The sequence below is a fragment of the Pristiophorus japonicus genome, chromosome 10 (genome assembly GCF_044704955.1).
Source record: "Pristiophorus japonicus isolate sPriJap1 chromosome 10, sPriJap1.hap1, whole genome shotgun sequence".
Taxonomy (NCBI): domain Eukaryota; kingdom Metazoa; phylum Chordata; class Chondrichthyes; family Pristiophoridae; genus Pristiophorus; species Pristiophorus japonicus.
This window is the reverse complement of record NC_091986.1, coordinates 53,936,592-53,961,503: the sequence shown is the minus strand read 5'-3', so window position 1 is coordinate 53,961,503 and position 24,912 is coordinate 53,936,592. Positions and strand designations below refer to the sequence as shown.

The 24,912-nt window shown below is 46.0% G+C and overlaps 1 protein-coding gene across 1 annotated transcript in view; it reads right to left on the bottom strand.

Moving 5' to 3' along the window:
- The window catches only part of myo16 (myosin XVI), a 1,091,439-nt gene that overhangs the window by 787,519 nt on the left and 279,008 nt on the right, over nt 1–24,912 (bottom strand). Inside the window, exons 7-8 of the mRNA XM_070891428.1 lie at nt 20,636–20,711; nt 15,409–15,568 (exon numbers count right to left, since the gene is read on the bottom strand). Of these exons, the coding sequence (XP_070747529.1) occupies nt 15,409–15,568; nt 20,636–20,711 (236 nt within the window). The remainder of the gene's footprint in view (nt 1–15,408; nt 15,569–20,635; nt 20,712–24,912) is intronic.

Genomic DNA, 24,912 nt, shown 5'->3' with positions numbered 1-24,912 from the left:
GAGGTGAGTCAAGCTTAAAATGGAGGGCCGTTGCATATTCTGCAAGTCCTCTGATGGCCTCCACTAGGCCTGCAGCCTGGCAGCCAAATTGGAGTTCCGGGCTGCACGATAGCAGCCCAGGCCACGCTAGAGCCGCCATCATGGAGCTGACCCAAGAGTCCGAAAAAGATGGCGGCCTGGGGCTGGTGCCCTCCTCTTTAACTTGCTCCCCGAGAGCGGATGTTGGCCAGCTTCACAACCCACAGGGCAATTTCCCCCATGGGTGTTAAGGGGTCGGCGCTGGGCTGTGAGGGGTCGCTGTGCACGGCGATGACGTCATCACCGGTTGCGTGGTGGCCCGGGTCGCTAACCATGGCAGCGCCTTCACAAACTCCCGGACAATTTCCTGGGAGGCTGTAGCGCCACACTCCCCTGGGCAAAAAGTATCCTCATTCGGGCTCTTTGATCGTTTTAAGAAAATAAATTGAATATTCCCATTGCCCCATCTTCTCCAAGTTCCTTTGACTTCTTATGCTGCAGTGGGTCGATTTGTAAATTCTCATCCCTTTATTTCAAATCCCTTGCCCTGGCCTTATCTCGCACTTAGCGATCTCCTTCTACCTTACATTCCTGCACACATCAGTCGCCCCTCTAATCCAAAGCTTCTCCTCACTCCTTCCGCTTCATCACTGGTGGCCCTCGTTCAGCCTTCTGGAACACTTGCCACTTTCTCTGTCTTGCCACCTCCTTCCCTGCTATCAACACTTCCTTGTTGACTGTTGTCTTTTAGTCCCCATCTTTTGTGTACGCTCTGTCCTCTTCCTCCTTAATACACAGCACGCAGACGTTTTTCTGCATGTAAAGGGGCACTATATAAATGCAGGGTATAGTTTCTGAAATTAATAAATTAGACCTCTGTTGTAATAGAAACATAAATTGTTTTTAAATTATAAGACTTAAATTTGGTAGAGTGAATGTGGAGAAACTGTTTTTATATAGTTAGTTAGTGGCCATCTTATATTTATGCCCCCTTGTTCTGGACTCATTCACAAGATGGCCACTAACTAATCAAATTTTTTTGCACAGGGATTGGTGGGAATGTAGAATTATTGTTGTGAATGGTAAAAGAGTCAGACTGAACACTGTGAGCTCAAAGTAAAGTGTGACCTTAGTCTTTTATTGCAGGTCTCCAGGGTGCCTCTCCAACCTGTGAAGACTTCTTAAATACCTGTGCTCCCAGGAGATTATGGGATCCCTTGGGACTCTGGAAAATGAGCCCTCTAGTGGCTGTACAGAATAAGTACAAGTTCACATATATAACAACTATTGTGTTCCTATATCAAATGCAAAGATATTCTACCCCTGAGCATCATGAATCTGAACTAAATGAGAAAATCCTGTTTGTTTCTTGGGGCTAGAACCTCTATTATTTTGCCATGCATAACGCCCACTTATCGTCTAGTTTAACGCTGAAATGACCTATAACGCCCACATATCGCCCATTTTGGCACAAAATGGAAACTGACGGGCATTTTTCAGAAACTTATCGCCGAGTGTTACTTTCCCCATGTGCTTAACGCCGTGAAAAAATATTATCACCCGCCCATTTTTTTTGGTGGAATCATCAGAATGGGCAAAATCAACGCCCATAACATCGCTCAGCGTTACTTTCTGCACAGAATTAACATCAAGATTCAATAATACCACTCGGCCACTTTTTTTTGTCGTAAAGGCCACATTTGGCGAAACTAATGCACAGGTGATCGGCCACCATCACTTTCACCACCTCACACATATCACCCACAATATCACTCGCCCAAAAAAACGCCCAGAAAAAGTGGAACTGTTCTGAATGAACGCCAGCGGTGTGGCTGCCATTTTTTAAATCGCAGGTCACTTCATTCAAAAAGCTGCTTCAACTGCATTGACGCTGGAGTTCTTCTCAGGTGAAGTGACCATCTCAACAGACATATTTTCTGACTCTGGACTATTGGGGGTTTACTCTAGGTGTATTTTAGTGAGGAAATTATTGCTTCTGATCAATCGCTACTATACTTACATTGCAATGGGACCAGCCATTTCTCAGCCTGCATCGATTAATACATAGATGCTGCAGAGTACAGATGGCTCAATGTGTGATGCACATCAGTATGTCCCCAATTTTAAGACATGCAAGAATGAGGAGGGCCTGACCATACACACTCCGCACGTACAGGGAAAAGAGGTCTTACCTTGACGTTTACGACCACATCTGCCTTCGGAGACTGCGCTTCCACATGGTGGTGATCAATTAATTATGTGAGCTCATCAGGCCACATATGCAGCCTGCCATCAGGACAGTCGAGGTCAAGGTCACCGCAGCACTGTCTTTCAATGCATCCGGTTCCTTTTGGGCCTCCGCGATCGAGATTTGCTCTCTGGCTCACCATGCAACACATCGCTGCATTAGACAGGTCACGGAAGCCCTGTACGCGAGAAGGATGGACTTTATCAGCTTCCCCATGACCATGGAGGCTTAGACTGACAGGGCTGGAGCATTTTACCACATTGCTAAGTCCCCCAGGGTGCAGGGAGCTATACAGTGCACTCACATCGCCATGCGGCCATCTTCTCAGGATGCGGAGCGTTTTCGTAACAGAAAAGGATTTCACTCCCTGAAAGTCCAACTAGTTGTCGACCACAACCAGATCATACTGGCAATGAATGCCAAATGTCCGGGCACCTTCGATGAGGCTCACATCCTGTGTGAGAGCGCTGTCTCTGACATCTTTAAGAGTCAGCCACAAGGACAATGCTGGATGCTTGGCGATAACTGATATGGCCTAGCTACCTGGCTGATGACCCCCTCTGCGTGACACCCATTCCGAGGCCGAGAAGCGATACAACGAGAGCCACAGAGACACACGCAATGTGGTCCAGAAAACAATAACTGTGCTTAAGCAGCGCTTCAGATGTCTGGACCACTCAGGAAGGGAGCTACAATACAACCCTAAACAAGTAGCTAAATTCGTAGTCGTGTGCTCCATGCTGCACAACTTTGCTACCAGGAGGGGACAAGAATTGCCAGAAGGGAATGATGCTCCACCTCAGGAGAGAGAGGAAGAGGACAAAGGGCTGGACGCTGACCTACGGCCAGACAATCAGGCTGGTTATGCAACCATGCCCACGACCCCCTCCAGAGCAGAGGAAAGGGCCCGTAGTGGCTACATAGCTACAAGTCTCTTAGTGAGCAGCTGATATCTGAACGATTTGCCTGAAAGAGCGTTGCTGTGAGTGACAACGCTGACACACTGCTGTGTGTGTGCAGCTCAGACATCAATGGTGCCCATCACCTTGGTGCCAGTTAAAGTTTACATGATTGAAGTTAAGTTTTATTTAACCCTTTCATGTTAAAGAATCACCAGTGTGTAACGGTCCAGCTATCTGAGACAATGCGCAACAAGTTTATGTTCCATAAAAATAATTTTATGCCAACACTGGTCTGAAATCATAAGTACCACAGGCAATAACACCCAACCCCCACCCACACCAGACTTTTTCCACCATTGACATCAATCAAATGTTCAACATGCCCAGCAACACAGAATACAAAGGCAATCCAGGAGGGTGGTCCCCTGACCCCATACATTACAACAAATCGCATACACCCAGATGGAGATATAACACTGCGGACATGCACTTCACTTACCTTCTCCCCTCCCCTTCCCCTCCTCGCTCCACAGCGCCTGGCAGAGGAAGTCCTCAGGCAGTGCTCATTGCGGGGGATGAAGGCAGAGGCACGGGTATGGGAACGGGAGGTGCCGAGGGGGCAACATTCTCTGATGCAGAAGCAGGATCTTGGTCCTTGCCCTCATCTGTTGTTGCAGTGGTGGTGCGGAACCTACGGGTGAGTGCCACGCTCCGAGACCACCGGGAGGCCTGTGCCAGCAGTGTTCCTGACTATCGCATCCAGGGCCTCCGCCATCCGTAGAATGTACTCAGTCATGGTGGCCAGCTGTCGGGATATGCCCCCTAACGCTTCGATGAGCTGGTCACCAATGTCTACAGTCCTCCTGAACAACTGTACCATCTCTCCGCTCTCATGTGGAGCTCGTGGAACAGACCTGCCACATCCATGAGGCCTCCGCGGGGTCGGCGCCATCCTGGGGACAAATGGGGTGCCCTGTGGCGAGGTGTTTGGGACCAATATCTCTAGAGTGGAGGCGGGAATGACTGGAGTACCACTAAATGGCCTTGGGGTGGAATGGCTTCTGGAGCGTGGTGATTCAGGTTCCTCGAAGTCCACGCTCTCATCCATAGAGTACAGACCAGCGGATTAATAGGCGAGAATCGGAGCTCCTCAGCAGCAGATGTAGGATCGTCCAGAGAGTCGGGCCCCGCGCCCCCTCCTTCTGGCCTCTGTGGTCTTGCCTGGGGCCGTGCTGCTGGCTGAGCTGCAAAACACAAATGAGCTTACTAGAGAAGGGGGTGCTAGGGTCACAAGGTGAGTCCAGCACTACACACAGCATATGCACGACAAAAGCACTACCACTCTCAAAATCATCACAGACATCACGTTTCATGACCATCAACACATTTGCATTGCAATGATTATCATTAGGCCAGCATTATTTCTATGACAATTTTATAAATCATCTATCATATATGATTGTTCGGATATGAGTGGGTGTGGCATCTATTGACTTTACATCATGCAACAGTGTAAGCTTTACTCACGTGGCATCACTTCAGGGTCTGCAGATGCTTCCGTGGATGTCCGGATGTGCTTCTCCAGAGTGTGAGCACTCGCTCCTCCATCCCAGCGATGTCGCTGGGGACTGCTGGCCCCCCACCCATTCGTCTCTGCATGGACCTCATCGTCGATAGCTTCTTCTGTAAAAGGTGACAGAACGACATGGCATGAGATCATTGTGTGATATCATTGCTAGGTACAGTCACAGAGACTGATACTACACATAACCGACAGATGTAATCCTGATTATGATCATTATTATTCTTTACCTAAAGACGTGCACCGTGACCACAGGCTTTGAGTAAAACATTCCCAGTAAAAGTGAAAGACCTCACATCTGTTACAAATCAAATTATATAAATACATAAGTACATGTAAATCAATTGTAATACTTACTCTTGCGGATCCCACAAGGTTGTTCCATTGTTTGTGGCATTGGATGCCCTCACGCACCTCGTTGGTCACCGACGAGACCACCTCTGCTATCTCGGTCCATATCTTCTGGTAGGCCTTTGGGGTGAGCTTCCCACGCCCTCCGTGTGTCAAATCACCCCAGCGTGACTCGACCTCCTGCAGGAGGGAGGCATTTGCCTCGTCCGAGAACCTCCTCGCTCTTTTGCGCCCTCCAATGTGCTCCTCTCCCACCTCACTGCTCTCTCCAGCGTCAATCAGTCTCCACAATGTGCTGTGATGCCTCCTCCTCTCCCTCCATTATAGGCCAAATTCAGGCAAATATGTAGCTGGTAACAGCCAATTTTTGTTTCTCCATTTGCTGTGAAGCTCTAAAGTCTCCCTTCTTCCTCCCAAAGCAGCCACACCATATCCAGACACGCCTTCAGTCCCTCTCAGATCCCTCTCTCTCTGTCTCTTCTGCGCATGTCATGATGACCCTTGACCTCCTGAATCACAGGAATCGAGCGTTGCCATGCCGTTGCTAATGATGGCGACACTTTACGGCAGACGGTCAGCAAGATTTAACGCTACTGCCCATTTCATATCGCTCGCGGTAATGCCCATTTTAAAAAATGGAGACTAGGTGCTTTGAGAATGAGCGAGAAGCCGGCAATCTGAAAACCCATTTTTACCGCCGCCCATGCCGGAAAAAACGGCCATTTTTGGGCGATAAGCACAAAAGTGTAAAATCTAGCCCTTGAAGTTTAAAAAAAATCTGCAAGCTCCTTTTGTCTCTCGACTGTCACGACAGGAAGTAACTTGAAGTGGGACTATCTTGATTTATTGCGATAGACCCCTTTTCACCTTCCTTTGTGTGAGCTTGTGCAAAGGAAATAGAGACATATAACCAGTGGTTTCCCATTACCATCAGTTTTTCCTATTTTAAGAACATAAGAACATAAGAAATGGGAACAGGAGTAGGCCATATGGCCTCTCGAGCTTGCTCCACCACTCAATAAGATCATGGCTGATCTGATCATGGACTCAGTTCCACTTTCCCGCTCGCTCCCCAAAATCCCTTATCCCCTTATCATTTAAGAAACTGTCTATTTCAGTCTTAAAATTAATCAATGTCCCAGCTTCTACAGCTCTCTGAGGCAGCAAATTCCAGATTACAACCCTCTGAGAGAAAAAAGTTTTTCTCATCTCTGTTTTAAATGGGCGGCCCCTTATTCTAAGATCATGCCCTCTAGTTCTAGTCTCCCCCATCAGTGGAAACATCCTCTCTGCATCCAACTTGTCAAGCCCCTTCATAATCTTATACGTTTCGATAAGATCACCTCTCATTCTTCTGAATTCCAATGAGTAGAGGCCCAATCTACTCAACCTTTCCTCATAAGTCAACCCCTCATCCCCAGAATCAACCTAGTGAACCTTCTCTGAACTGCCTCCAAAGCAAGTATATCCTTTCGTAAATGTGGAAACCAAAACTGCACACAGTATTCCAGGTGTGGCCTCACCAATACCTTATATAGCTGTAGCAAGACGTTCTTGCTTTTATACTCCATGCCCTTTGCAATAAAGGCCAAGATACCATTGGCCTTCCTGATCACTTGCTATACCTGCATACTATCCTTTTGTGTTTCATGCACAAGCACCCCCAGGTCCTACTGTACTGTGGCACTTTGCAATCTTTCTCTATTTAAATAATAACTTGCCCTTCGATTTTTTTCTGTGTGGAAATGTACTTTCTAAGTTACATTTCCTGTTACATGTACCCTTTTTGCAATGAAACAAAATGGAGTCCCGGTCCTCCCAGAAGCCCCTGCAGCGAACAGTCTGCTTCTGCATAAACATGCTAACCTTGACTGATAGCTGATTAATTAAGAAAAACAGGAGCCATCTGTTTGAGCGAGGGAACCTTGAGCATACCCACCTAGCCGGAGGCTTAACCACCAGATAACAGAAAGAATATCCTGTTGGAATTGTACTCCCCTGTACTACTAATAAACTGTTGCGATGCTAAACCTTAGAAGGACTAAAGGTTGCACAGATATGGAAAGACTAAAACAAGGATGTGGTGCTAATTAAATGATTGGAGAACTCTTTATCTGTATTTGCTGACCGCAAGGGCAGAACCGATATACGTGATGGAACCATAACTTGTTTATTATACTGTGTAAAGATATCGTAAATTTGTACCACTGTAGAAGTCTTCGCTTAGCCTTTGACTGAGCGAGACTTTTCCTTGCTGCAAGTAAAACTTATTAAAGGAACAGCTGCTGGAGCTGATTGTGTCAGAGTCTGATTGAGAGTCGAGATTTCGACATCTGCCAAAGTGCATGACCTCACACTTTCGGACATTATACTCCATCCACCAAATTTTTGCCCACTCACTTAGCCTGTCTATGTCCTTTTGCAGATTTAGTGTGTCCTCCTCACTCGTTGCTTTTCCTCCCATCTTTGTATCATCAGCAAACTTGGCTATGTTACATTCAGTCCCTTCTTCCAAATCATTAATATAGATTGTAAATAGTTGGGGTCCCAGCACTGATCCCTGCTAGTTACTGGTTGCCAACCAAAGAATGAACCATTTATCCTGACTCTCTGTTCTCTGTTAGTTAGCCAATCCTCTATCCATGCTAATATATTACCCCCAAACCAGTAAACTTTTATCTTGTGCAGTAACCTTTTATGTGGCAACTTGTCAAATGCCTTCTGGAAGTCCAAATACACCACATCCACTGGTTCCCGTTTATCCATTCTGTTCATTACATCCTCAAAGAATTCCAGAAAATTTGTCAAACATGACTTCCCCTTCATAAATCCATGCTGACTCGGCCTGACCGAATTTTGCTTTTCCAAATGTCCTGCTACTGCTTTGTTAATAATGAACTCCCAACAGTTTCCCAACCACAGATGTTAGGCTAACTGGTCTATAGTTTCCTGCTTTTTGTCTGCCTCCTTTTTTAAATAGGGGCGTTACATTTGCAGTTTTGTTGTGCCACTATACAATTCAGGGGCTAGTTGAGACTCTGTAAAGATCAATTCTCTTGTAAAGATTTTTGCAGTGATGATGAGAAACAAATTTCAGGAATAGTTTAGATTGTAACATTCATGTTAAAATATTTTGAATACAGCAAATATTAAAATTAAAATATAGAACCTCTAATCAATTCTGATAATGATGTAGAAATTCTAATGGTGCCACTGTGGCATAGAGCATTCTGCTCATTGCTCAGCTCCGCTGTAATTACATCCAAGATGGCTGCCAGGGTGACAGCTTTATCCCTTGCGATCTGTTGCCATCCTACACCCTCTCTCCCCCAATCTCTCCTTTCCACTGTTTAAGCTACCCCTGGCCCTAATAGTGGGTGCATTTCTTAACCCTGAAGCACAAATCCATGCTGCAAGGGCAGCTACCTGAGTCCACTGCCCATCCTCCAACCATGCCTGCTCTTCACCTCCATCAGTGAGCGTCGGATCTCCACTCAAACCAATCTTCAACCTACCGGACTTTCCTGCTTCAAAAACAGGTTTAGGTGTACCTCACGTGCAAGCCTTCCCTCTGGGCCTCCATGCATCAGCGATGTCTGGGCCTCCCTTCACCCATCGGCGACGTCCGGGCCTCCCTTCACCCATCGGCGATGTCCTGACCTCCCTGCCTCCGGCGACGTCCTTCTTCCAATGACGACTTGGCCTCTCTTCTTCAACGACGTCCTGGCCTCTCTTCCTCCAGCAATGGCTGTGGTCACTCTGACCTCTCTGATCTCTCCTCCTTCCACAAAATGGACCTCTGACTTTCCCAATGCCTGCCCCCAGCCAGGCCTTGGATTTCTTACCATCTCACCGAAGAGCCCTGCTCAGCACCGTAGGCAATTCGGCTCATACAGCAGTGCCTTGTCTCCAGTCGTCTTGGACCCCCTTGCTACTGGACCAAGGCCTTGCTCAGCTAAGCCCGTGTGGTAGCCGGTGTGCAACAGCCACCCCACGTTAAAGAACTCACCCACAGGCATCTTCCACCCTTCAATATGAAGTTCGGGACCTGGAATATCAGGACCCTCACGAACAACTCCAACAGTGACAGGTTGGAACGCCGCACCGCCATCGTTACCCGGGAACTTAAGATGCCCTAAGCGAGACCCAGCGGGCAGGGGAAGGCCAGCTCAAGGAACATGGTGGAGGTTTCACCTTCTTCTGGAAAAGCAAACCAGAGGATGAATGCCGCCTCCACAGAGTCGATTTCGCTATCAAGGACGAGCTGGTTGACAGCCTCAGAGACTCACCCTGCGGGATGAGCGAACGTTTCATGACTCACCCTATCCCGGAACCAGTGCGCCACAGTCATCAGTGCGTATGCCCCAACACTCGATGCAACAGATGAGATCAAAGAGGGTTTTTACTCCAGCCTCGAAAAATTCCTGTCCTGCATCCCTACGGACGACAAACTGATCCGCCTCGGCGACTTCAACGCTTGGGTCCGTAAGGACACAGACCTCTGAGAAGGCGTAATCGGCAGAGAGGGAGTCGGGAAAACCAACTCCAGCAGTACCCTGCCCCTGACAAAATGCCTAGAACACGACCTTGTCATCACTAACACATTGTTCCGCCAGAGGGACAAGTACAAGGCATCGTGGCAACACCCTCACTCCAAACACTGGCACCTGCCATCATTTGAGCCAGGGATCGCAAGGATGTATGCATTACCCACGCTATGACAGAAGCTGACAAGTGCTGGATGGACCACCACCTAATCCGTTCCCATCATCAACATAGCCCCAAAGCGGCGATGGTAGCTGAAGCAGTGCCGCAAAAAAATCAATGCCGGGGCACTCAAAGACCCTATATAAGAGAGCCCTATACAGCCAGCGCCTCACTGCTAACCTGACGACCCTTGATGACCCTGAGACGCAGAATGCCCACAGTGCTTGCTCTGCCTACCATAATCAGTGCCTGCAAAGAGGCGGTCAGTCACTCAACCAGGAAACACCAGGGCTGGTTTGATGAGAATGACCAGGAGATCCAAGAGCTAATAAATCGCAAGTGCAGGGCATTTCCGAACCTAAAACAACAACCCAACTCAGGAGCAGCAAAGCAGCTTTACAAACAGCTTAAGGCCGAGGTCCAACAAAAAACCCGCGAGCTAAAGAATAGATGGTGGGTGGAGAAAGCACAGGAGATTCAGCAGCAGGCCGACAGCCATGATGTCCGAGGATTCTTCACCACAGAAAGGCCATCTATGGCCCAAGAACCCAAGACCGCACCCCACTGCTGACCAAGAATGGGGAGCCACCCACCAAGGACACCGAGGCAGTCAGGAAGCGCTGGAAGGAGCACTTCGAAGATCTCCTTAACCGAGACTCTGCCTTTGACTCGAGTGTCCTCGACTCCATCCTGCAGCATGCTACCCGCCACCATCTCAACAAAACCCCAGCCCTGCGTGGGGTAGAAAAGGCCATCCACCAGCTCAAGAACAACAAGGCAACGGGAGCGGATGGAATCCCCGCTGAGCAACTAAAGTATGGTAGAGAGGCACGATTGGCACGAATGCATGACCTCCTCTCTCTCATCTGGAAGGAGGATGCCAGGAGATCTCAGAGATGCAGTAATCGTGACCATCTTTAAAAAAGGGGACAAGTGTGACTGCGGCAATTACAGAGGAATCTCCCTGTTATCAGCCACTGGGAAAGTCGTCGCTAGAATCCTCCTCAACCGTCTTCTCCCTGTGGCTGAGGAGCTCCTCCCGGAGTCACAGTGCGGATTCCATACTACAGGGTACAACGGACATGATCTTTACGGCGCGACAACTGCAAGAGAAATGCAGGGAACAGCACCAACCCTTGTACATGGCCTTCTTTGACCTTACAAAGGCCTTTAACACTGTCTACCGCAAGAGACTTTGGAGCATCCTCCTCCGTTTCGGCTGCCCCCAAAAGTTTGGCACCATCCTCCGCCTGCTCCACAACGACATGCAAGCTGTGATCCTGATCAACGGATCCATCACAGACCCAGTCCACGTCTGAACCGGGGTCAAGTAGGGCTGCGCCATTGTGCCAACCCTCTTCTTGATCTTTCTCTCTGCCATGCTCCACCTCACACTCAACAAGCTCCCCGCTGGAGTGAAACTAAACTACAGAACCAGTGGGATCCTGTTCAACCTTTGTCATCTCCAGGCCAGAAACGAAACCGTCTCAACCTCTGTCGTCGAACTACATTACGTGAACGACGCTTGCGTCTGCGCACATTCAGAGATTGAACTCCAAGTCATAGTCAACATCTTCACTGAGGCATACGGAAGCATGGGCCTTGCAATAAACATCCATAAGACAAAGGTCCTCCACCCAACTGACCCCGCCACACAGCACTGCCCACCAGCCCTGGACAACGTGGACCACTTTCCATACCTTGGGAGCCTATTATCAGCAAGGGCAGACATTGACAACGAGTTTCAACACCGCCTCTAGAGCGCCAGCGCAGCCTTCGGCCGCCTGAGGAAGAGAGTGTTCAAAGATTAGGCCCTCAAATCTGCCACGAAGCTCATGGTCTACAGGGCTGCAGTGATAACCGCCCTCATGTATGGCTGAGAGACGTGGACCATATGCAACAGACCACCTCAAATAGCTGGAGATGTACCATCAACGATGTCTCCGCAAGATCCTGCAAATCCGCTGGGAGGACAGACGCACCAACCTTAGCGTCCTCAATCAGGCCAACATCCCCAAAATCAAAGCACCGACCACACTCGACCAACTCCGTTGGGCAGGCCACATTGTTCGCATGCCTGACAAATGACTCCCAAAACAAGTTCTCTACTCGGAACTCTTACACGGCAAGCGAGCCCAAGGTGGGCAGAGGAAATGTTTCAAGGACATTCTCAAAGCCTCCTTGATAAAATGCAACATCCCCATAGACACCTAGGAGTCCCTGGGCCAAAGGCTACCCTAAGTAGAGGAAGAGCATCCGGGAGGGCGCTGAGCACCTCGAATCTCGTCGCCGAGAGCATGCAGAAAACAAGCGCAGGCAGCAGAAGGAGCGTGCGGCAAACCAGTCCCACCCACCCTTTCCTTCAACGATTGCCTGTCCCACCTATGACAGAGACTGTAATTCCCGTATTGAACTGTTCAGTCACCTAAGAACTCACTTTTAGAGTGGAAGCAAGTCTTCCTCGATTTCAAGTGACTGCCTATGATGATGATGATGAAATCCATCCCAAATCCCAGGAATAGGGTAATTTAAAGGTTGGGTGCCTAAGCACACACAGCAATGCAGTGAGGAACCTGCCCCACAGAGGCAGCATTATCTTAGAAAGGCAGTTGGTTGTCATTTACCTTTTTTAACTTTGGAGACCACTTTAGGCACAGAAGGGAAATGATGCCTGCTCTCAGTCGACATATGTTCCACTGGGCCAATCAGAGGTTTACATGGAGGAATTTCTGAGGTTGCCCGGGAAAGTGCGAGTACATAAAGGATAAGGGCGGGCAGAAGTGCTCATCCCTCCTGTTTCCCTATTTGCTACTCCCTTTAAATGGAGCAGAAACCAGGTGGGTTTGGTTATGCCTTAAATTCCAATGCCCCTTGCTACAAATCTGCCAAAATTTAACCCCCAACACCCCGAGATTCAATTTCTCCACTGATGTTTTTGTGTTTAAACAATAAACAGTTTGTATATTCAGCCTTCACCCAGCCCTACCTACCTTCCTGCTACCTGAAAGTCAGTTACAGTGACAGTCTTGATAGTGAGCAACAGATTATCATGTGCTGCCAGAAAACAGACTCAGATTACAGATTGGTGAACAGTATATTCAGTTCACCCATGTAGAGAATGGTTATCCTGATAAAACAGCTGATTGCTAATCCACCATTACAATTTGCATAAATTAAAGGTAAGGGAGTTTAAAATAAGATCGGCATTTGGATGTGCATTACCACTACCACAAACACATTTGCCTTTCACTGCCTCTCCTTTAATCAGAGGGAAGAGGCTTCCTCTATCCTCATGGAGAAAGATAGAAATAATTGAAATGCCAGAAGCACCTAAAATCAATTACATTTTATATATGCCTTGCAAATCTCCTCTGATTTTTATTTTAAAAAAAAAATCAAATTCTCTTCAATATGTTTCTGAGGGCATTAATTAGATTGAAAAAATACAAAATGATCAGAGGGCCACTCAAACATGCTCAATTCATATTTCTTCAAACTGTTTTAACCCCCTGTAATAACTAAATCTGCAAGGTTAGTCACCTATTCCACATAATTTAATGAATAAACTTTCTATGTGACCTTTGTGCTCCTCAGTGAAGTAAATGTCAGCGCTAGAGAACAGAATACTTTTTGTATTTGATCCAGTTAGCAGCACTCCTGCCTCTAAGCAGAGAAGGTTACGGGTCAAGCTCCAGAACATTAAATTTAAGTTGACACTTCAGTTGTCAGAGATGCCATCTTTCAGATAGGGGGGTTAAAGCAAGGCCTCATCTGTCTGCGCAAGTGGATGCTAAAGATTCCACTATTCGAAGAGGTCTAAGGGAGTTTCCCCAGTGGTCAAGCCAACATTCATCCTTCAACCAACACCACTAAAAAACAGATTACCCAGGTCGTTTATCTTACAGCTGTTTGTGGGATCTTGCTGTGTGAAAATTGGCTGCTGTGTTTGCATACTTTGCACCAGCTCAAAAGTTGGTCATCGGCTTGTTTTTCCCACTTCCTACAATAGCCAACCATATGCCTTGAATGCGTGGCATCTTCAACTTAATGCCAAATTTAACCTGTTTTGTTTGGTTGAGTGTCCCTTTCTGTTTTGAGTTCAAAACCTTCCATGTTTAGCTTTAGTGATGCCTTTGCAGACATAGATTGGGTCCAGACATTACATATGTATGCACAAGTAGGCTGATCACTGCCCGTGCTATTTCACAGTAGTTGTACCAAACTAGCAGAGGATTATGATTTCTATCACCCTCTTCCACATCCTCATGCACCTTTTCCCCTCAAGTGATCTCTTTGGCCCTCATAAACCACAAGGTAGACATGAACAACACTTTATTACTCTGTTCCAGCTAAGGTCCTCAATTCTACCATAGCACAAACTATTGAAAATGTTTCACCTGTCTTCTTCCACAAATACAAGGCTATCACCTTATCCAAGCACAGTTTTGCCTTAAAGTATTGGGTTATAGCAATTTATGAACCTCCTGGACCAGAAGCGACCATTGTGATCCAAAAGATTGGCCTCAGCATTTGAAGCAATACCATATACTACTTGATGTCATATCTCTTATAGTGCCATGAGACACTCATCTTTGTAAGGGGTTCAGTACAAATGTACGGTGTCATCTCATCGACAAATATCTTTCCAGTCCTTTAGGTTTGCTGACACTGTTTACGCTCACTGCCCTTTCAATCGATTCATGGAGATATGAAACTTTGGAGAATTGTCAGACCCAGGAACTTAGTAGATCTGATCTGCATCAACCTGTCTCCGTAATTAAAAGAAAAAATATGTGAGGATGAATATGGTGCTGTTATTGTTCTCTATCAAAATCCTGATGCAATAACCCAATACAATTCTTCTCCTTATACCTATGATAAGTACTCATCCATGAATGTACATAAAAATATCTTGCAACAAAAAGCGTTGATCAATGCTTTGAATCCACTAAATCCCTGGCTGCATGCTTTCATTTGGTGTAAGTTTTTCCTTCCCAATAGGATTGGCCAATATCAAAAAATGTAGATACTTTGCTGAAACTGGCATCGGTTTTATTCAACCGTCTACAATGACATTTAACTCTTCAACTCTATGAAGATCATAAACTCTCCATAAAGAGGACACCAAATGGCTACTTTTAACCAGGGCTCGAGTTCTGTGGACGAAGCCGAGGTGGAAGACAAACCACACGGACCTCCACAGCATGAGACTTGGCATAAGCCCACGTCAGTCCCTTGCCCGAACCTGGCGGGAGGTCAGGGGCAGGATCCGAAGGAAGGGTTTCCAGCACTTAGGAAAGTGGTGGAGAGGGATTTAGGAAGGGCCTCATGGTCAGTGACGAGGGACGGAAGCCCAGAGCAGGGAGCACTCCTACTCATTCTGACCGCACAAGGAAACTAGAAAAAAATAAAACCACTTACCTTTTCAGACCTCTTCTGCTGTAAACTCTAAAACGTTGACTTTGTTTATACTTTTGAATGACAGCCTACAAAGGCTGACAATATAAAAAAAGTCCTCGGTCAAAAGCTTTAAACACTTTTGATGCACTCACAAATGAAAGGATGTCTGTAGCATACTCATTTATAATGGGAAATCTTACAGTTTTTTCACTGGCACAGGAACATCATGAATGATTTCTTCGTATGTTTCCTCTTGCATTTCTGGATCAGGGCAAGAAGTTGCAGATTGTCTCCGTGTTTCCTTCCAGTCTTCCTCCGCCTTCAACAAAATATCTTCAAGACATTCAGTTGCTGCAACATCTAACAATCAGATTGACATCAATCATTCCAGATTATCTCATTCACATGGGCTCTCTAGAGATTATATTCCAATTAGCACTATTCAAATTATAATACATGAGAAATAGGTCATCATTCATTGACAATGCAGCCAACAAGATTAGATTGCACCAAGGGTGAAGCCAGCATTTGCACTTTTTCCATAAAATGCAGTATTTTTCCTTTAGAACAATAAAATAGTTAAGATTTAGGCAAGATGCCTTTTAAACAAAAATCTAATGATGTAAAATTTATATAGGTCATTGGGTATACATCTTGGAAATTTAGACACAAAGATCAGAGGGCCTTGCAGAATTTTTTTTATCCATTGGGATCTATGAACCTGCACCATTACCTCTGGTGCCCCCCTAGGACACCCTCCTATTTTTCATCGACATGTTACCCCTCGGTGACATCATCCAAAAACATAGCTTCAGTTTCCACATGTACGCTGACGACACCCAGCTCTACCTCACCACCACCTCTCTCAACCCCTCCAGTTTCTAAATTTTCCGACTGTTTGTCCGACATCTATTACAGGCTGAGCAGAAATTTCCTCCAACTAAATATTGGGAAGACCGAAGCCATCGTCTTCAGTCCCGCCACAAACTCCATTCCCTAGCCACCCCCCAAAAATTCTCCCTGGCAACTGTCTAATCCTGAACCAGACTGTTCAGAACCTTGGTGCTATATTTGACCCCGAGATGAGCTTCCGACCACATATCTGCGCCAACACTAAGGCCGCTTATTTCTACCTCGTGAACATCGCTCGACTCCGCCCCTGCCTCAAATCATCTACTGCTGAAACCCTCATCCATGCCTTTGTTACCTCTAGGCTTGGCTAGTCCACTGCACTCCTGGCTGGTCTCCCACATTTTACTCTCGGTAAACTTGAAGTCACCCAAAACTCTGCTGCCCATGTCCCAACTCGCACAAAATCCCATTCACCCATCACCCCTGTGATTGCTGACCTACATTGGCTCCCAGTTAAGCAATGCCTCGATTTTAAAATTCAGTTTGAGCCCTCTCAAAAAAACATAATAGGGTAAATTCACCAATCCCTCGATCCTAGCAGGAGCCTCAGAACCCTATATATCAGCTGTCTTTCTTTGGAGTATTGCTCCAAGCTAGATTGACAGAAACAAAAACTTATTCCTGTATCGCATAAACTGAACACATAGATGGCAAGTTCACCTATGGGAGCTGCCTTTTGTAATGAGAATAAAGTACTGGGAGCAAACTCAAATCATAACACCTAGGTTCTCTTCATATCATAGACATCAATACAACAATGTAGCCATTTATATTGGGGGGAAAATTGTGGTCAGAGGCTTCCTTCATACGAACGCCTCTGACCCCCCAAAAATTCTCATTCATGTTTTCAAATCCCTACATGGCCTCGCCCCCCGCCCCCATCCCCCCCCCTCCCCCCCTCCTCCAGCCCCGCAACTCTCCAAGGTATCTGCGCTCCTCTAATTCTGGCCTCTTGAGTACCCCCGATTTTAATCGCTCCATCATTGGTGGCCGTGCCTACAGCTGCCAAGGCCCTATGCTCTGGAATTCCCTTCTTAAACCTCTCCGCCTCTCTACCTCTCTTTCCTCTTTTAAGACGCTCCTTAACACCTACCTCTTTGATCAAGCTTTTGGTCATGTGCCCTAACATCTCCTAATGTGGCTCGGTGTCAAATTTTATTTTATAACACTCCTGTGAAGTGCCTTGGGACTTTTTACTACATTAAAGGCGCTATATAAATACAAGTGTTTGTTGTTGTTGCTGTTGTTGTCAGAATGGCTGAGTACAAGAGCAATCAAATATTTTACTCAATATTATTAATATATTCATATAATATATTTGGAAATTACAAACTCCGAACAATTTATGTGTGTTATACAAACCACTGCTCAAAGACTATTGGTTTTCATTTTACTTCATGTTGCAAGTGACCTTTAATAGTAAGGAAATTAGTGGTTGCCTGTTTGGGATCGTATTCAAGCCCAGGATCCTGCTGCGATCTCCCCAACAATGATGACCAAAATTCCCCATTCCCAACACTGGGTGCTGAGTTGCTGTATTAATCAGGTATCTCTAAATACAATCTCTCTCCCATAAACAATACCTACTCTGTCACAGATAGATAGATTTTTAACCAATAAGGGAATTAAGGGTTACGGGGAGCGGGCGGGTAAGTGGAGCTGAGTCCACGGCCAGAGCAGCCATGATCTTGTTGAATGGCGGAGCAGGCTCGAGGGGCTAGATGGCCTACTCCTGTTCCTAATTCTTATGATCTTATGTATGTTCAAATTGGAGCAGGTTGTGATCTGTGACTTAAGGTTAGATGAGGCTGAAGAAGTAGGATGGAGCAAGGCCATGGAAGTATTCGTAAATGATCATAAAGATTTTGAAACAAATATGCCGGGAGACAGGAAGTAAGTAGAGGTTGTCAAGCATGGGGGTGACAGGTGAGCACAATAGCAGAGAAATGATGGAGCAACAGAATTCAGGATGAATCTTTCATAACTGAAGTTCAGGATGACCCAAATAATTGCTTCAACGCATCTTCTCTCTCCCTCTTTCAAACATTGTTTATGCCCTCTAAATTGGGCCTTGGCCCTTCATGTGAACTTCTAATTTTAAAAGAAGCATCATTCCATTGGTTAACCATGCTGCCCCTGACGTGGTGCCTGCCAGTGGCATCAAATATTACGCACTGAATTCCAGGAGACCGCAGTTCATATAATCAGAATCATACATCATATTTGGCCCATCGTGCCGATGCCGACTCTTTGAAAGAGCCTATCTAATTAGTCTCATTGCCCTGCTCTTTCCTCATAACCCTGCAAGTTTTTCCTTTTCAAGTATATATGCAATTCCCTTTTGAAAGTTACCATTAAATCTGTTCCACCACCCTTTCAGGCAGTGCAGTCCAGATCATAACAACTCGCTGTATGAAAAATGTTTTCCTCATTATTTTAAATCCATGTCTTCTGGTTACGACCCACCTGCTTTGAACACCTCTATTTTAATCATCCCTTAACCTTCGCTGCTCTAACTGAAGTCCTTCATCTTCATCAGTTCAATTATTACAGAAAGAAACTTTCAGATTGTTTTGTAGTCTCTGTTAACCACAATACGCACGCTACACTGACAAACAAGGACATCTTCCCCTGCCCTCAGTATACTCATCCTGTTCCACAACTATTCTTCTGACTCTCCTCCTGCCCCAGTCTGATTTCCTGGATGGTTCCATTCACTGGTGAATTGGAGCTGTTCTCCGGTGGCCTCTGTTCGCATCCAATGATTGCAATAGGATTAAAAAATACTTAGCGAGAGCTTTTTGGGAAATTTTGAATTTGGAAATAACTTACTTAAATCGAACAGTTTCAGTTTGAGCGCCCTCAAAAAAAACATAATAGGGTAAATTCACCAATCCCTCAATCCCAGAAGGGAGCCTCACCCAAAGCAAGTACAGGTCCCAGGAACAGTATTAATATCAGAACCCTAAATACCAGCCGCCTTTCTTTGGAGTATTATTCCAAGCTAGATTGACAGAAGCAAAAACTTACTCCTGTATCCCATAAACTGAACACATCGATGGCAAGTTCACCTATGGGAGCTGTCTTTTGTAATGGAAATAAAGTACTGGGAGCAAACTCAAATCATAACACCTAGGTTCTCTTCATATCATGGACATAGATACAACAATGTAGGCATTTATATTAATTGAAGACTATTGCTCTTTGGCAATTCCGTGTCCTCTATTGTTGAGGTAATTATTTTCTGTTACATGTCCAATTACTATCGGATAATGTAGATGGGCATTTTGGAGATTAGACTCATTGTGCATTCTACATCCAGCTTCACAGTGTGATTACTGATTAATCAGGTAGTGCTGAATGCAGGTTGCATCTGAAGCTTCTTATCTCGGTAGCTTTGGATGCAATGAGGGAATTTGTATGCTTTGTATGTCAACTGACTGCAACAAAGCCTTCAGCATGGAGTTAAACATTTTTGTATGAAACAAAGCATTTTATGGTAAACCTCTAAAAGCAACTGCAGTTTTATTGGAGCTCACTATATTTCCCATATGTGATTAATTTTAATTGAAATATGATCTTTCTGACTTTTTTCTTATTTGGCGACTGTACATACAGATAAATAAATGAGATTTCTTTAAAACCTGCTACAAGAAAATTACAGCACGTCAGGTTTGTGGATATGTAGGGGAGGGGTGTGGGGATGTGTGTGTGTGTGGGAGGGGGCGTGTTTGAGGTGTGCATGTGGGGTGTGTTGGGGGTGTGTGTGTATGTGGGGGGGGGGAATGTGTGTGGGAGTTGTGGGTTCGTCTGTGGAGAGTTTGTGTGTGTGGGGAGTTTGTGTGGGTGTGTGCGGGGCATGTGTGTAGGAGTGTGGGGGGTTTGTGCGAGTGGGTTGTGAGCGAGTGGGGGGTGCATGTATGAGGGCTGGTGTGTGTAGGGAGGCTGTGTGTGTATGTGTGTAGGGTGTGTGTGGTATTGTGTGTGTGTGTTGTGTGTGTGGGGGGGGCTGTGTGTGGGCGTTTGCATGGGGCATGTGGATGTGTGTGTGGGCTGTGTGCGTGTGGAGGTGTGTGCGTTCTGGATGTGTGTGTGGTGTGTGTTTGTGGATGGATGTGTGATTGGATTGGGTGTGTTTGGGTTGTGTGTGTGGTGGGGTGTGCTTCGGGAGGTGTGTGTGTGGGGTGTGTGTGTGGTGGGGTGTGCTTCGGGAGGTGTGTGTGGTGGGGTATGTGTGTGGTGGGGTGTGCTTCGGGAGGTATGTGTGTGGTAGGGTGTGCTTCGGGAGGTGTGTGTGTGGGGTGTGTGTGGGGTGGGGTGTGTGAATTGGGTGTGTGTGGGGGCAGTGTGTGTGTGGGAGGTGTGTGATGTATGTGTATGTGTGTGTATGTGTGTGGCGTGTGTGTGAGGTGTGTAACCAAGCAATGATAAATAAAATAACAGGCTGCATTTTGTTGGGAGATAGATTAATTGTTGCAGCTCACTGACTGAATCCACTGATTCAGCTTTACGTACCTGAGGGCTTCTCCTCATTACAATTAAGTAGATTGGGATTTGCATGATGCTTCAAAAGCAACTTCAGAATGGCAATCTGCAGAGGAAGCAGAAACATTTTCAGATTTTACAAATATGCATTATTTATCATTTTATCTGCTGTTATAATAGGAGGAAAACGTGTACTGATCATATCTAAAGGAACACAGGAACAGGAGTAGGCCATTCAGCCTCTCCAGCCTGTACAATAAGGCTGATCTCGATTCACCCACCTTTGTTCCATATCCTTTGATACCCTTGCCTAACAAAATCCTAGAATCTCAATCTTGAAAATTGTAACTGACGTAGCACCCACAGCTTTTTGGGGGAGAGAGTTCTAGATTTCCACGATCCTTTGTGTGAAAACGGACTTCCTGATTTCACTCCTGAATGGTCTAGCTCTCATTTTCAGATTATGCCCCCTCGTTCTGGATTTCCACCAGAGGAAGTAGTTTCTCTGAAAAATAAGTCACGTTTATGCAACCTGTCCTTATACTTTAACACAGAAACATAGAAAATAGGTGCAGGAGGAGGCCATCCGGCCCTTTGAGCCTGCACCACCATTCAATAAGATCATGGCTGATCATTCCCTCAGTATCCCTTTCCTGCTTTCTCTCCATACCCCTTGATCCTCTTAGCCATAAGAGCTATATCTAACTCCCTCTTGAATATATCCAATGAACTGGCATCAACAACTCTCTGCGGCAGGGATTTCCACGGGTTAACAACTCTCTGTGTGAAGTTTCTCCTCATCTCAGTACTAAATGGCCTACCACTTATCCTAAGACTGCGTCCCCTGGTTCTGGACTTTCCCAACATCGGGAACATTCTCCCATCCCATCAGAATCTTATATGTTTCTATGAGATCCCCTCTCATCCTTCTAAACTCCAATGTATAAAGGCCCTGTTGATCCAGTCTCTCCTCATATGTCAGTCCAGCCATCCCGGGAATCAGTCTGGTGAACCTTCACTGCACTCCCTCAATAGCAAGAATGTCCTTCCTCAGAATAGGAGACCAAAACTGAACACAATATTCCAGGTGAGGCCTCACCAAGACCCTGTGCAACTGTAGTAAGACCTCCCTGCTCCTATACTCAAATCCCTAGCTACGAAGGCCAACATACCATTGGCTATCTTCACCGCCTGCTGTACCTGTATGCCAACTTTCAATGACTGATAAACCATGACACCCAGGTCTCGATGCACCTCCCCTTTTCCTAATCTGCCGCCATTCAGATAATATTCTGTCTTGCCGTTTTTGCCCCCAAAGTGGATAACCTCACATTTATCCACATTATACTGCATCTGCCATGCATTTGCCCACTCACCTAACCTGTCCAAGTCACCCTGCAGCCTCCTAGCGTCCCCCTCACAGCTTACACCGCCACCCAGTTTAGTGGCATCTGCAAACTTGGAGATATTACACTCAATTCCTTCATCTAAATAATTGATGTATATTGTAAAGAGCTGGGGTTCCAGCATTGAGCCCTGCGGCACTCCACTAGTCACTGCCTGCCATTCTGAAAAGGACCCGTTTATCCCGACTCTCTGCTTTCTGTCTACCAACCAGTTCTCTATCCACGTCAGTATATTACTCCCAATACCATGTGCTTTGATTTTGTACACCAATCTCTTGTGTGGGACCTTGTCAAACGCCTTTTGAAAGTCCAAATACACCACATCCACTGGCTCTTCCTTGTCCACTCTACTAGTTGCATCCTCAAAAAATTCCAGAAGATTTGTCAAGCATGATTTCCCCTTTATAAACCCATGCTGACTTGGACCGATCCCGTCACTGCTTTCCAAATGCGCTGCTATTTCATCTTTAATAATTGATTCCAAGATTTCCTCCACTACTGATATCAGGCTAACCAGTCTATAATTAACCACTTTTTCTCTCCCTCCCTTTTTAAAAAGTGGTGTTACATTATCTACCCTCCAGTCCATAGGAACTGATCAAAAGTCGATAGACTGTTGGAAAATGATCACCAATGCATCTACTATTTCTGGGGCCATTTCCTTAAGTACTCTGGGATGCAGACAATCAGGCCCCGGGGATTTATCGGCCTTCAATCCCATCAATTTTTCAAACACAATTTCCCGCCAAATAAGGATATACTTCAGTTCCTCCTTCTCACGAGACCCTCGGTCCCGTAGTACTTCTGGAAGGTTATTCGTGTCTTCCTTCGTGAAGACAGAACCCAAGTATTTGTTCAATTGGTCTGCCACTTCTTTGTTCCCCATTATAAATTTAACTGAATCCGACTGCAAGGGACCTACGTTTGTCTTCACTAATCTTTTTCACTTCGCATATCTATAGAAGCTTTTGCAGTCAGTTTTTATGTTCCCGGCAAGCTTCTTCTCGTACTCTATTTTCTCCCTCCTAATTAAACCCTTCCTCCTCCTCTGCTGAATTCTAAATTTCTCCCAGTCCTCAGGTTTGCTGCTTTTTCTGGCCAATTTATATGCCTCTTCCTTGGATTTAACACTATGCTTAATTTCCCTTGTTAGCCACGGTTGAGCCACCTTCCCCGTTTTATTTTTACTCCATACAGGAATGTACAATTGCTGAAGTTCATCCATGTGATCTTTAAATATTTGCCATTGCCTATCCACCGTCAACCCTTTAAGTATCATTTGCCAGTCTATTCTAGCCAATTCACGCCTCAAAACCATCGAAGTTACCTTTCCTTAAGTTCAGGACCCTAGTTTCTGAATTAACTGTGTCACTCTCCATCTTAATAAACAATTCTACCATGTTATGGTCACTCTTCCCCAAGGGGCCTCGCACAACAAGATTGCTAATTAGTCCTTTCTCATTACCCATCACCTAGTCTAGGATGGCCAGCTCCCTGGTTGGTTCCTCGACATATTGGTCGAGAAAACCATCCCTAATACACTCCAGGAAATCCTCCTCCACCGCATTGCTACCAGTTTGGTTCGCCCAATCAATATGCAGATTAAAGTCACCCATGATAACTGCTGTACCTTTATTGCATGCATCCCTAATTTCTTGTTTGATGCTGTCCCCAACCTTACTACTACTGTTTGGTGTTCTGTGCACAACTCCCACTAGTGTTTTCTGCCCCTTGGTATTCCGTAGCTCCACCCATATACATTCCACATCATTCAAGCTCATGTCCTTTCTTACTATTGCATTAATTTCCTCTTTAACCAGCAATGCCATCCCGCCTCCTTTTCCTTTCTGTCTATCCTTCCCAAATGTTGAATACCCCTGGATGTTGAGTTCCCAGCCTTGGTCACCCTGGAGCCATGTCTCCGTGATGCCAATTACATCATACCCGTTAACTGCTATCTGCGCAGTTAATTCATCCACCTTATTCCGAATACTCCTCGCATTGAGGCACAGAGCCTTCAGGCTTGTCTTTTTAACACACTTTGCCCTTTTAGAATTTTGGTGTAATGTGGCCCTTTTTGCTTTTTGCCTTAGGTTTCTCTGCCCTCCACTTTTACTTTTCTTCTTTCTATCTTTTGCTTCTGACTCCATTTTATTTCCCTCTGTCTCCCTGCATAGGTTCCTATCCCCCTGCCATATTAGTTTAACTCCTCCCCAACAGCATTAGCAAACACTTCCCCGAGGACATTGGTTCCGAACCTGCCCAGGTGCAGACCGTCCGGTTTGTACTGGTCCCACCTCCCCCAGAACCGGTTCCAATGACCCAGGAATTTGAATCCCTCCCTTCTGCACCCCACTCCTCAAGCCACTGAGCTATCCTGCGATTCCTACTCTGACTAGCACGTGGCACTGGTAGCAATCCTGAGATTACTACTTTTGAGGTCCTACTTTTTAATTTAGCTCCTAGCTACCTAAATTCGTCTTGTTGGCCCTCATACCGTTTTTTACCTATATCGTTGGTACCTATATGCACCACGACAACTGGCTGTTCACCCTTCCTTTTGAGAATGCCCTGCACCCGCTCAGAGACATCCTTGACCCTTGCACCAGGGAGGCAACATACCATTCTGGAGTCTTGGTTGCGGCCGCAGAAACGTCTATCTATTCCCCATACAATTGAATCCCCTATCACTATAGCTCTCCCACTCTTTTTCCTGCCCTCCTGTGCAGCAGAGCCACCCACGGTGTCATGAACTTGGCTGCTGCTACCCTCCCCTGATGAGTCATCCCCCTCAACAGTACCCAAAGCGGTGTATCTGTTTTGTAGGGGGATGACCATTAGGGGACCTCTGCACTACCTTCCTTGCACTGCTCTTCCTGTTGGTCATCCATTTACTATCTG